The 13,809-nt window shown below is 49.3% G+C and overlaps 1 protein-coding gene across 1 annotated transcript; it reads left to right on the plus strand.

Moving 5' to 3' along the window:
• The first annotated feature begins 863 nt into the window (after window positions 1-863).
• si:ch73-233f7.1 (uncharacterized protein LOC100537710 homolog) lies at window positions 864-11,211 on the plus strand. The gene is given in 8 exon segments (XM_066668475.1): window positions 864-1,123; window positions 1,126-1,461; window positions 1,464-1,626; window positions 1,628-1,718; window positions 1,721-3,529; window positions 6,655-6,713; window positions 7,753-7,871; window positions 9,930-11,211. Coding segments are annotated over 8 exon segments (3,033 nt in total). The 5' UTR covers window positions 864-999; the 3' UTR covers window positions 10,262-11,211.
• Window positions 11,212-13,809: the final 2,598 nt, after the last annotated feature.

Consider the following 13,809-nt stretch of genomic DNA (forward strand, 5'->3'; position numbering starts at 1 on the left):
TTCTCTCTCTCTCTCTCTCACACACACACACACACACATAAACACAAACATAAATGCCTGTCTCACTTCTCTCTCAGAAGGTGTGTGACAGAATGAGGAGGGAAAGAAAGGAGAGAGATTTGTGTGTGGTGTGTGTGTGTGTGTGTGTGTGTGTGTGTGTGTGAGAGAGAGAGAGAGAGAGAGAGAGAGAGAACGAGGGAGTAATAGTGTTCATGGGGTAGGGGATGAATAGAGCGTAAGAGATGGTGAATAGGGTGTAGAAAGAGGTAGAGGGAGGTGAGAGAGAGATTAAATGTCCATGTAGTCCTCACGGCTACACTCCTTTATCTCACATCTCAAAACCCTATATTCAGTCAGACCTGAGCTCGTGCCTGTGCGGTGTAAAGTTTTAGGCGCTCGCGGCAGTGAAGGGGTTATTCGAAGAGTCGGTACAGTAATTATGTTCGCCTCCTCCAATAAGGAGCTCGAGCCCTCCCTCCCCGCGTCCCGTTCCTCAAAATGCCTAATACGCCGGGAAATCAAAGCGCAGCCCCTTCACTCTCTCTCTCTCTCTCTCTCTCTCTCTCTCTCTCTCTCTCTCTCGCTCTCTGTCTCTCTCTCTCTTTCTTCTCTCTCTCTCTCTCTCTCTCTCCTCTCTCTCTCTCTCTCTCTCTTTCTCTCTCTCTCTCTCTCTCTCTCTCTCTCTCTCTCTCTCTCTCTCTCTCTGTCTCTCTCTCTTTCTCTCTCTCTCTCTCTCTCGCTCTCTGTCTCTCACACACACACAGAGGCGCGCGCTCTCACTCATCGCGGAGCTGCGCGCGGAGAGCTTCTCCGACTTAACTTCATTCAGTGTGCGCTCAGTTTTTAAGGAACGGGGAAAGGGGAGAGGCTCGTGCGGAGCCCGTCGCGCTGCGGGGCAGAGAGACTGTGCGCTGGTGATGATCAGTGAGGGAAGCCACGTCCGTCTCGCGGAGCTCGTTATGGTCAGCTCGAGCCGCTGAGGATTTCTCCTTCAAAGCGATGGCTCCGAGGCGACGGACTTCAGCGCGTGCGCTTCTGTGCCTGCTCGCGTGCGTGTGCGCGCTGGACCGCGCGCTTGCACAGATCCGTTACGCCATTCCCGAGGAGCTCGAGCACGGTGCCTTCGTGGCAACATCGCCGAGGATCTGGGCTTGGACGTGGACAGACTCTCGGCCAGGCGGTTTCGGATCGTGTCTGGCGCTCGGAAGCAGTACCTGGACGTGAACGTGGAGAACGGGATTTTGTTCGTGAACGAGAAGATGGACCGCGAGGAGCTGTGCGAACAGAGCCCCCTGTGCTTCCTGCACTTGCAGGTGGTGATCGAGAGCCCGCTGGAGCTGCACCGTGTGGAGGTGGAGGTGCTCGACGTGAACGACAACGCGCCTCTTTTTCCGTGGAGCGACTTTAACGTGGAGATCGCCGAGTCTGCTGCGCCGGGCTCGCGCTTCCCGCTGGAGAGCGCGCAGACGCGGATGCGGGCTCCAACGCCTTGCGCTCGTACCTGCTGAGCGCGAACCGACACTTCGCGCTGGACGTGCAGACGCGCAACGACGGCAGCAAGTTCGCCGAGCTGGTGCTGGAGTCGCCGCTGGACCGCGAGCGCCAGAAGACACACGAAATGGTGCTCTGACGGCTGTGGACGGGGCTCTCCGCTGCGCTCGGGCACGGCTCAAATCACGGTCACCGTGCTGGACGCCAACGACAACGTGCCCGTGTTTATGAGCGCCCCGTCTACCGCGTGAGCGTGGTGGAGAACGCGCCGCGCGGCGCGCTCGTGCTAAAACTCAACGCCACGGACGCGGACGAGGGCGCGAACGGCGAGATCGTGTACTCTTTCAGCGGCCACGCACCCTCCAAGGTGCGCGAGCTTTTCAGCGTGGACTCGCGCACCGGAGAGATCCGCGTGAAAGGCGTCGTGGACTACGAGAAAGCCGCCGTGCACGAGCTCTACGTGCAGGCCAAGGACAAGGGACCGTCCGCGGTTGCCGTGCACTGCAAAGTGCTCGTGGACGTGCTGGACGTGAACGACAACGCTCCCGAGGTCATCCTCACCTCCGTGTCTACGCCCGTGCAAGAGGACGCGCCACCGGGCACCGTGATCGCCGTGGTCAGCGTGACAGACCGAGACTCGGGCGAAAACGGAGCCGTGGACTGCCATATAGAGGGCAACTTGCCCTTCCAGCTGCACTCCTCCTTTAAAAACTACTACACTCTCGTGACCGGCGACTTCTTGGACCGGGAATCCGTGCCCGAGTACAACATCACGCTGACGGCGCGCGACTCCGGGACCCCGCCGCTGTCCACCAGCAAAACTCTGCTGGTGCAGGTGGCGGACGTCAATGACAACGCGCCACGCTTCCTACAGCCGTCGTACACCGTGTACGTGACGGAGAACAACGCGCCGGGAGCTTCCATCTGCTCGGTCAGCGCCTTCGACCCCGACGCCAACCAGAATGCTTATCTGTCCTACTCCGTCCTCGAGGGACAGATCCAGGGCATGCCCGTGTCCACGTACGTCTCCATCAACTCGGACAACGGCAACCTGTACGCACTGCGCTCCTTCGACTACGAGCGCCTGCGCAACTTCCAGATCCGCGTGCGCGCTCAGGACGCCGGATTCCCGCCGCTCAGTGGGAACGCCACCGTAAACGTTTTCGTGCTGGACCAGAACGACAACGCGCCGGTCATCGTGTCGCCTCCCCCGGCGCTCGCCAACGGCACGGCGGCCGCGGAGGTGGTCGTGCCGCGCTCCGTGGACGCGGGCTTTTTGGCGGCGAAAATCACGGCACTGGACGCGGACGCGGGTCAGAACTCGCGGCTCTCCTACCAAGTGCTGCACGCCACGGACCCTGGACTCTTCAGCGTGGCGCTGTACACCGGAGAGATCAGGACCGCGCGCCGCTTCGTGGACAAGGACGCGGCGCGCCAGCGGCTCGTGGTCCTGGTCAAGGACAACGGGCAGCCGCCTCTCTCAGCCACCGCCTCCGTCGTGCTCTCGATGGTGGACAGCGTGCCCGAGTCACCCTCCGAGCTCGGGGACGCGTCGCGCGGTCAGCGTCCGCCGTCCAGCCTCGCGCTCTACCTCATCGTGTCACTCAGCACCGTCTCCCTCATCTTCCTCGCGGCCATCGTCGTGCTCGCCGGCTTCAAGTGCTACAAAGACGGCGGCGAGTCGCTCTCCTCTCTCGGAGGCGGCGGCGTTGCGTGCTGCGCCTTCGAGGACGAGCCTCCTCCCGCCGACGTGCTCAAAAAGTCGAACCTGAACGTGCAGCTCTCCGCGGGCGCCAAAGTGCCCACGGGCTGCGTGGAGGTGAACGGGGGCGGCGTAGGCGGCGGCGGCGGCGGGGCGGGGACTGGAACCGGAGCCGCGCCGATGCAGCCGTACTGTTACAAAGTGTGTCTGAGTCCGGAACTGAGCAAGAGCGACTTCATGTTCCTGAAGCCGTGCAGCAGCCCCGGGGACGCGAGAAACAACGCGGCGAAGAACCGCGGAGCCGCGGTGAACAACGGAGCCACGACACCCAGCGAGGTACAGCAGCTTCTCATGCGTGGGTTTGGTGTGCTGGGTGCTCAGGGATAAGTCTGTTGATCATTACAGGATAGGTCAAACAGGACAGTGCGGGCTGGTGGCGTTACAGAATAACATTAAAGGCCTTGGAGTGAAGAGTAAATTGGGGTTTATGAGGCAGTGTTGCAGCACAGTCGGGTCTCAGCGGTGGCTCCGTGTGTTTGGTCTCAAAGGAGCGTGCGCTGGGCTTTCAGAAACAATGAGACTATGTGATATGACTGCGCAGGGGGTTGCTTAAATGCTTAAGGTCATTTAGGAGAGAGTAGGTCCTAGAGGATAGTGTGTTATAGCGGAGTGTGTTGAGGTGCGCAGGGTTGTGTGTTGCTCACATGAATGCCCTACAGGAATAATACTCCATTACAGTTCACTTGGTTAGATTTCCTTTCTGCCCCAGACGCGCCTCCATTCCCTTCTCCCCAGCGGTGCAGAGCGCCCAGAAACGACGGCTGAGAGACTGTGGTTCTGTTTGTGAAGGTTACACGACACTTCCCATGATGTATGTACAGTTTTCTGGGCTAAAGCAGCAGCCTCGTGCTGTCACACCCTCAGTAAAAGTTGGAGGATCAGTGACGTTAAATCCCTCCCACCTGTCACCGTAATAACTCTGTTGGTCGATCGATAAATGCTCAGTACGTGTGCAGTCAGTGCAACAAACGAGGAGACGTCGATGAACTTGATTTAACTCCTGAGTGAACGGGCTTCTTTGTAAGAGCGTGTGAACGTGTGTGTGGGGAGGGCATACCACGTTTTTGTCACGTTGTGGGGACCAACTCTAAACCCCTGTACCCAAAGAGGTCCCCACAATGTAAGTCGTTAAATTTTAAGATGTGTCAAGTTTAGAGTCGTTTAATGGTTAGGATTAATGTGAAGTGTAGGGTTAGGATACCTGGGACTTGTGGGTACGAATCACTCGCCACAAAATGAAAAAAAAAAAAAAACCCGTGCAATGCCGCACAGTTATGAAAACAAACGTGTGTGTGTGTGTGTGTACAGATATATATCATGATGTGTGTTTGTGATGTCTTCATAATCAAGGTAAAGACGTGTTAAATTGTGTGAATGCCTCGTGGAATGATTGGGGTTAGTGTGAAGGTCAAGGTTAAAGTATGTCTCCCCGCAAAATAAATGGATGTCTACCAATTTTGTCCCCACAATGCATGAAAACATTGAACGTATGTGTGTAGTGGTTCTGGGTGGTGTGTGTTGAGGTGGGGGGGGGGGGGGGGGGGCTCATCCGGATCTTCTCCTGTTTCCACAAGCCCTCCCCGCGGATGCAGTGTTTCGTGCCTTGGCTCTTGAATGTTTGTGGGCAGTTGAAAACCTCAAGGTGACATTCCTCAGACAACTCCGCGCTGGAAATAAGACGCACGTGAGATTTAGAGCTGCAACTCTGCCACACGATCGATACATATTCAGTGGCAGCGCTGTCCGGGGCGAGGAGTGAAGTGGACAGAAAGCGAGCGAGCGTTACTGCAAACAACGGCTCGAGATGATGCTTTCACTGCGCGCGGAGCACGGCAGAGAGAGAAGGTGTTCTTTTGAGCTGGATGTATGTACCTTCCTGTCATTAATCTCAGCGAGAGTGCCCACCCCCTCCGTCTGCCCCGCGCTCTGAATGAGGCGAGCAATCAGATGTGGAAGAGGAATTGAGATCTGGTGAATAGGCTACCTGTGGCTATGTCTGCTTTACCTTCCGCCGCTCAGTTTAGGACAAAAGCCCCTCTCGAGAACACTGTCTCAAGGGCACACACACATACGATACGGCCATTATTCGAGGCACAATGGCGCGCGGACTAGTGCTGGTTTGGTCTATAATGAGGACGAGAAACGAGAGCGCGTGAGAGGGAAGAGGGAAAGAGGGACGTGTCAGGCCTGTAGATTCCCTCTCTTTATCCTCGCGGAGTGTGAACTATAGAGAGAGGGGGGGGGGGGGTACAAGGGAGGGGGAGCACTATGTTACTGGTAAGATTAGAGCACACTAAAAGGTTAGAGAGAGGGAGGGAGGATGAAAGGGTTAATCCGAGAGGGGTCGAACGGGGAAGGGTTACTCAGTGATTGAGTTTCAGTCCTGAAATGTTACTGAGAGAGGAGGAAAAAGAGAGCGAGGGTGTTACTGAGATAGATAGATAGATAGATAGATAGATAGATAGATAGATAGATAGATAGATAGATGAGTAGACAGTCCACAGTCCAAAGTGTGGGGTGTCTGTGGTCATTGCAGGGGTCCTCTGTAATTTCGACGCGCAATCATTTTACAAAATAAAAGACCCCTCTTCAACATCCAATTAATCCGAGCCCAGTGACCCAGGCGCCCCAAAGCCAGGCATTATGGGTAAAGGCAGAGCAGTCAGAGATGACGAGCCCCTCGAGAGTTCTCGCTTATTCTTAGATCAAGCCTTTTTTACTCTTCTCTGCCACAAGAGAGGGGAAAGTCTCCCCCGCCACCCCCACCACACTGGAGCCGTTATTAAAGCGCGAGGACGTGTTTCCTAAAATAAGGCAAGGAATTAAACACGTCTAATCCGCTCAACAATTAGAATTATTATTATTTTTTAATTAATTTCCGGCCTGCTGCGGCCTCGCTTTGAAGATTAGGATCGCGTCGAGTTTCATCCCGGCGGTGCTTTAATTGGTTTCGGAAGGTATTTGAAATAACTCCTCTAATAACACGCTTACATCGCTTTCCCCGTGTTAAGGGGTCTAAGTGAATTAATAGAGCGTGGAATCCGCGCGCCCCTCCTTTAACTCAGGACAAATATGAGCGCGCGTCGCTCCAGCTCGCGCTCGCTCGCCTCCCCCCGTCATCATCCGCCTCCCCCTGCTACGTCTGGCCACATGAAAATTGAAAGGAATTGACAAGAGCCCTCGCTTAGGGCATCAGCTCCCACCTCCGAACGGAAAAGGCTCGTTCCCACTCTAGACCGCAAGGGGGCAGTCGGTTCACTCTTGGTGGGGAATCTGAGGGGGTCAATGGGCGGTTTGTGTAGCAGCAGATTTGCTGACTTTACGTTAATATTTCAGACAACATGCTGAAGCGATGATGTCCTGAATGTGTTGAGAATGACAGACTGTTCTTTCTATTGCAGCTGAAGCAAGACAACACAGACTGGGCTCTCACAAAGAACCACACTTCCACTTTGAAAAGGTAACACACACACTTTCAGAAAAACTGTCACTGTGGTGGTGCCCTCAAGGGCAACATAAACATACAGCACCTTCAGTTAGAGATCATAAGTGTACCATATTCTTTTTTAATTTAAAAATTGTGTTAACTTCATATGGGGCGTCACAGTGGTGCAGCAGGTAGTGTCGCAGTCACACAGCTCCAGGGACTTGGAGGTTGTAGGTTCGATTTCCGCTCCGGGTGACTGTCTGTGAGGAGTGTGGTGTGTTCTCCCCGTGTCTGCGTGGGTTTCCTCCGGGTGCTCAGGTTTCCTCCCACAGTCCAAAAACACACGTTGGTAGATGGGTTGGCGACTCAAAAGTGTCCGTGAGTGTGTGTGTTGCCCTGTGAAGGACTGGCGCCCCCTCCAGGGTGTGTTCCCGCCTTGCGCCCAATGATTCCAGGTAGGCTCTGGACCCAACCTTTTTTTCTGACAGTGTAAACTTACTCTAACCCTAACCTCAAAACTAATTAAGACCCTTCACATTCAGATGTAATTATCAATATTGAGGGACCATCTTGTGGTCAATCCGTGTGGGGCGTGGGCCAGTGAAATGAAGGGAGGTGGACCCGAATAAGTTTGCTAACTCGGTAAATGTTCTTCTATGACCATTAAAACCCAAAAACACAGATCTCATTCTCTTCATTGTGACTGATCCAGGTGTTGTTTTCATTGCTGATTGGTGACACAGTACAACGTGTAGAACCTTAACGACAAACCCTGGTGCTTTCAGCATGAGTCACTTTAGCACTTCAGCTCACACACAGTGACTGTTGTAACAACCTTTAAATTGAGGAGTGTTTTTTTTTTCCTAGTGCAATAGAATTGTACAGTTTCTACCGAGCAATCATCTGGAAATGCTCAAACAATGCCATGGGCAGCTGGCTGTCGATGGCATTTATAATATAATGTCAAGGCCAGAAATAACTTAAAAAATCCTGCATATTTGAAAGTATTTGTGTTGTTCCTGTGCCCATTCTTGTCTTGTGTAATTGGGCTTTCTCTGTGATGCCTTTTCAGCTATAACTCAATAAACATGGATGGCACACTGATGAGGAAGGCCATGCAGAATGACCCTGAAAACTATGTCAGTCCAATGGCTGCAGGACAGTATTGGACCTGGGGGACGAGAATGAGAGGTAAGCTCTAGTCTATCCATTCAGCAGGCCTCTGATTCCACACTGACTGGCCTTTTCACTCAATACAACGCAGTGTTCCCAAACTACATACTTTACATCCATCTCTGGCAGGAGGGGAGGGGCATTTCCTCATATTTCAATCTGCTTCATCCTTGCTAGTCTCCCAGCATGCATTTCCATAATCTTCTATTGCAGCACATCTTACACTGTGTCGTCTTCCTCATTAAAAATTCCTGAAGGCATGTGTTGGTTGATCTCTCAGGTTTGCTTGTGTACATAAGAGCTGCACTAAATGCCGTATTGGAACATTTCTGTATGTTGACGTCTTTCCCGGTGCTTTCTGGAAGCTTTATATTGTGTGGCTTTAAAGAAAACTGAGCTAAAGCACCACACTTAATCCTCTTCATTACCTTCATGTTTACATGTGCACAACAGCCTGACTAAGCCCAGCACCAGTACAAAGACGTGTCCGTTTAGGGTTTATATTCAACAGGAGGAAACCTCTCAACACTGACACCGTTTATCGCTTCCATTTGTTTAGGTGTCATTAATGTGTTGTGCTCTGAAATGTAAAGGTTCTTATGTGCTCCTTGCTTTAATGTGTCCTAGTAAACATGTATGGTACTGTACCTGAGCATGATTAAAATCAGACACAGGATAAGATGTAAATACCCAAACCAATCCATTGGTTTCACATAGGGCCCACAACACTCTCTTTCTACCTGCTGACACCAAAATTGTTCCTACACCTCAACACTAAGGTTGCTTTAACAACTACGGCTACTTATTGAGCCCAGCCCATTGTATCAAACCAGCCACTGTATCACTAGCTCTTCACAGGGGTCATCAGATAGGCACCTCCCATCATTGGTGTTTCACTGAATTAAGCCCATGGCACCTCCAGAAGGCTCAACAGTGAAGTCTGAAGTCCCAGACCCACCACCCTCCAAGGTAGCTTTACAGAGATACCATACCCTTTACCATCAACAACTGTAAATCCACACTGGCCTCCCTGGTGACTAAGGATGTACCTAGCCCCACTGGCACCGTTAATGCATGCTCAGTGCCACCAGTTCCATGTTGTCTTTACATAATACATGAGATTTAAAAAGCTACTTATCTGAGCATTTAGAATTTGTTTGCTCAAAAAAAACATCATTGGGCATAACACACACCCATGGACACTTTTTGAGTCACCAATCCACCTACCAACGTATGTGTTTTTGGACGGTGGGAGGAAGCCGGAGCACCCAGAGGAAATCCATGTGTAGAACTCACCAAACTCCTCAGAGACAGTCACCTGGAGTGGGAGTTGAACCCACAACCTCCAGGTCCCTGGAGCTGTGTGACAGCGACACTACCTGCTGCACCACTGTGCCACCCTAAATTGAATGTATTCATTCATCCATTCATTGTCTGTAACTGCGTATTCAGTTCAAGGTCACATTTGGTTCAGAGCAAGGCACAAGGGGGAACAAACCCAGGCGGCAGCGCCGGTCCATTGCAGGGCAACACATACTCACACATTCACTCAAACCCAGAGTACCCAGAGGAAACCCACACGGACACAGGGAGAACACAAAAAGCTCCTCACAGACAGTCACCTGGAGCAGGGCTTGACCCCATAACCCCAGGACCCTGGAGCTGTGTGACAGGGACACTTCCTGCTGCACCATTGTGCCACTCAAATAGAAGATGAATTATTCTAAATAATAATCATCATCCTCATAATCATATCATCATCTTATGTGCCTAAGACATCTGCACATTACAGTAAATATGTTAAATGTGGACTCCAAAGAGGCTATAATTCTGTATTTGTTTATTCATAGGTTTTACTCTATTCATCAAATCAGAAAATAAAAATCTGCAAAGCAATAATCCTATTTGATATAATCAAATAATGATATTTGATATTTTCTACATTCATTTATTTGTTAAACAACTATTAAACATTGTTTTTCTGTAATCTGCATCTCAAACATGAGTTCTGTATGCTGAAATGATTTTTTTTTTCTGCCTGCCCTCTGTTATTTCCCCTGTGTCTCTCCGCCCCAGAGTACAGAATGGCTTCCCCATCATCAGGCCTCCCCCAGCGGGCATGGACACCCCGCTACACCCCCACAAGCAACCCCCAACAACCACAACAGCCGCCTCAGCCCGCAGGTCCCTCACACAGCCACACTCCACCCGACTACCAGCACAATGTTTACATCCCCGGCACACCCTCAGCCCTCTGCACCCTGCGACCCACCCACCGCAGTGAGCTCGACGTCCACAACACCTTCTCCACCTTCGGAAAGAAGCGCAAGTTCATCTCTCCCAGTAGTTACGATCCTCGGGACGACATGGGGACAGAAGTAATCAATAATGACCTGTACAACGAATAGGGACAAGCGATGGAGAGAATGTGGGACAAAGCTGTGACGGTGGACAGAGCGAGGGGAGGAAGCAAATGCTCCAGAAAGAAAGAGTATCACGAGGTAGAGGAAGGAGGAGTTCCATGACGACCAAAGCAGAGCCTTTATTTCCAAGCCAAACCACTCTCACGTTACAGCAACATTATGTTCCTGCTCTGTGTGGTCTGCTTCCCATGACTCCATTTGCTCTGAGGCACACCTTTCCATGTATTTGTGTCAGGTTTGTGTGTTTGTGGCACATTAAACAGGGGCCTGTAGGAGGAGGCCTTAAACTCCAGGACTGGCTTAAAGTCAGAGAAACACATTCCATCCATTAGTCTGTATTTGTTGTACGTTGTAAGTGAGGGCAGAGAAAGCAAAGTCTTGATGTGAGGCCATGTTTAAATGGTGTGAAAAGTAAATGAGAAAAATAATAGGAGAAAGTCTGAGTGCACCCTGACCTGGATGATGAAGAGTGTTCACATGGATGTATTAACCTTGTGTGTCATCATGAGTGAATGAATATACGGTTCAGTTAGACAAGCTTGGGCTCACCAGGGTTGAGAAATGACTGATAATGTCATCATTATTTTCAGGTTTATTATGAATGAATGAAGATTCTAGTTTGTTTACGCTGAGAGCTTGGATTATTCCTTTAATATTTCTTTTTTCCTTTTCGCTACCGTTGTTAATTTGACAATCACCTCAGCCTAAATGTAAGCATTATATGGCCTTTTGCGCATAGTGTGAACTTTCTGTCCTAGCAGAATCTTTGTGCCACGGTGCACAGCCTTGGATTGATTGGTTGCTCACTGAAGCAGACGAGTACGACAAATATGGCTATTGTTCAGTGAACAATAGGGACCGTGTGGATATGTATGCAAAGTGGGTAACTGACTCACACAGGTAATTTACTTCAGGCTTTGGCGTACATTACCGTGTAAATTCTGAGAATAAAATATTCTTTTTGAAGCAGTTGTCTAGTCTCTCATTTTTCCAAAGAAACAAACACTCCCCGTTCCTTTTAAAGGCAAGGGTGCATCCAAGGACCATGACCACCCTTCCAAATTTGATTGACTGTTACTTTGTTGTAAATTTGCTCGTAGCTAACGCTCCACCCACACAGGCTATACCCAGCTCATTCACAAATTCAGCCAGAAAGAGCTTCACAGGAGACATACGTCATTGTGTGCAGTATTTTAACACGAGCATCAAGAATCTGAGCAGGAGCAATGAGAGTTTGATTGCACTCTGCACAAATGTGAGCTCCCTAAATGTTCAAAATGTAACAAATATAAGATATTTGACGTCTAAATGGAATCTTGATCTGTCCTTGTTTTCATAACAGGGTCATTGTGATGTCATAAAGGCAAAGATTTACAGCTGTAATGCCTATTGTGACAGTGTTCTAGAACATGTTATTGTGAAACATATGTTAAACACTTAGCAACTGTTTGCTGAAAAGAAGCATTTGCAAAGTCATAAAAAAACCCATACAGACCTTCACAACTGGTAGAAACCAACATGAAAATGTGACAATATTGTTTTCCATCAGCTCTCAGAGAGGCAGCGTCAACTATGACTAGCCATAACACAGGTTAAAAAAACATTTATTTTAGATGTCAGTAAGTAGTTATGTGGCCATTGTGTGGACTTATAGGACCTTCATTATAGTATTACTAAATATTTATTTTTAAATCTACCTCAGCTTTAATTAACATTTCAGTCTTTTGCTGAGGCTGAGCACCTCATTCCAAACAAGACCATGTTTTATTTTTTCTGTCTACATGTCATATGTTTGTTTTGCCATGACCTTGTTCTACTGAGTCGCACACATTTCCCATTTCAAATCTGCCTTAATTAGCTTTCTTTACACACTTATCTTAAGCAATTCTCATGGAATGGAGTTTCCTTGGAAGAAAATGACCTAAGCCCTCTTCTAAACTGGGGAGTAAATATTCTAACATACTCATTAAAATCTGCATTGCTCTCCTTAGCCACGGAGAATAGACTTGGTTCATTAACTAAACAAACACACAACTCCGTCTTGGAAATATCATGTTAATTAAACATGGTGAAACTCAGGGGAACGCTGGGGAATGGAACTCGGCCTGAAAATGCCACACCTGGATGCAATCTTGAAAGCACCCCACTCTCTGGTGCCCTTTCCGTTTTAATTTCCACGGGAAATGAGTTCAGAATGTCAATAGATGTGTATCGCCCAATTGAGAGGGGTAATTAGGTTTGCCACGTGCCCTTTCACACTACAAACGATAATGATGGGAACAGTCTCTATGGCACTCACACACTTCTCTAAATCGAAGTTCATCTCTCCGTGGGCCAGTGGAAGGAGGCAGGGGAAATTAGCAATTTAGAGTCGTTTCGTAGAGTAGACTAAAGTGAGATAACCTGATTGAGATTACATTCTCGCAGTGATCGTTCTGTTTGCTGTGGCTCTTCACCAGACACTGCGTATAGTTCCAAATCACTTTCAGTAAGGCACTGTTCAGCTAAGTGTATTACAAAGGCACCAGGCCTAAGATTTACAAATGTCTCTGTATAGTGTCACTGCGTAGTGAGCAGAAATGTAGACATTATTTGACAGCATTTTGTTTGGTCAGACTTCTCTGTAGACGTTCTCCATTGGTATTTGTAAATTAGCGTGACAGCTTTGCAAGCTCAGAGCATTTCTTCAGCTAGCCAACTTGCTAATTAACTGTTGACTGTTTTCTTAGTTGTAAAAATCTTCCTGCCAAAAGAGGTGTGGATGACAGCTGAGGTAAACACTTTCCAGAAGAATCACCGAGATGTTTTTTATAAGGTTTGATTTAGGACAAAATGCTGGGTAACAATGACCTCTTCCTACATAGGCAGTATGAGTGTATCAAGGTTTTTAACAGAACAGTGCCATGATGTTTGAACACCTCAACCTCCACTGGTCCTGATTTGTGTGGCACAATATCACTTTTCAGCTTTCATTGGTGAACTGTACTCCACTGCTCTACACACAAAGTAAGTGACATTGTGCGCTTGACACTAAACACATTCACTTCATGAAGGGGAATTAAACCAGTGTATGATGTATTAAGGAAGAGTGGCTCACGCTGTGAGCTTTTATTAGCTCCTGACTTTTGACTCTGCAGAGTCCAGGCCACGGGGAAGCAGGTGGTTTGATCTTGTCCTCTACAGCAGATGGCCTGTCCCAAAGTCAACCAGTGTAGTGTACTTTGAATGTACTTTGTGTACTTTTGTCTTCTCACTCACCGGGGAGTGTCTAAGTGTTTGGGGATAGAGGGCTCATCGTGAAGGCTATGTTGGTGAATCTGTGTACTCTGTGTACTCGCTGTGTGTTCATACACGGATCAGCCATAAGATTAAAACCACTGACGTGTGACGTGAACAGCACTGATACAAGTCTTGTACTACAACACACAGAGTGCGATTTCCTCAACGTGCAACGATAGACTGTTATCATAATAGAGTTAGATATGTGTTCAGTGTCTGTGTGTGAACAGTGAGAATAACACTGATGACCTGCA

Source organism: Hoplias malabaricus, chromosome 4, assembly GCF_029633855.1.
Source record: "Hoplias malabaricus isolate fHopMal1 chromosome 4, fHopMal1.hap1, whole genome shotgun sequence".
Taxonomy (NCBI): Eukaryota; Metazoa; Chordata; class Actinopteri; order Characiformes; family Erythrinidae; genus Hoplias; species Hoplias malabaricus.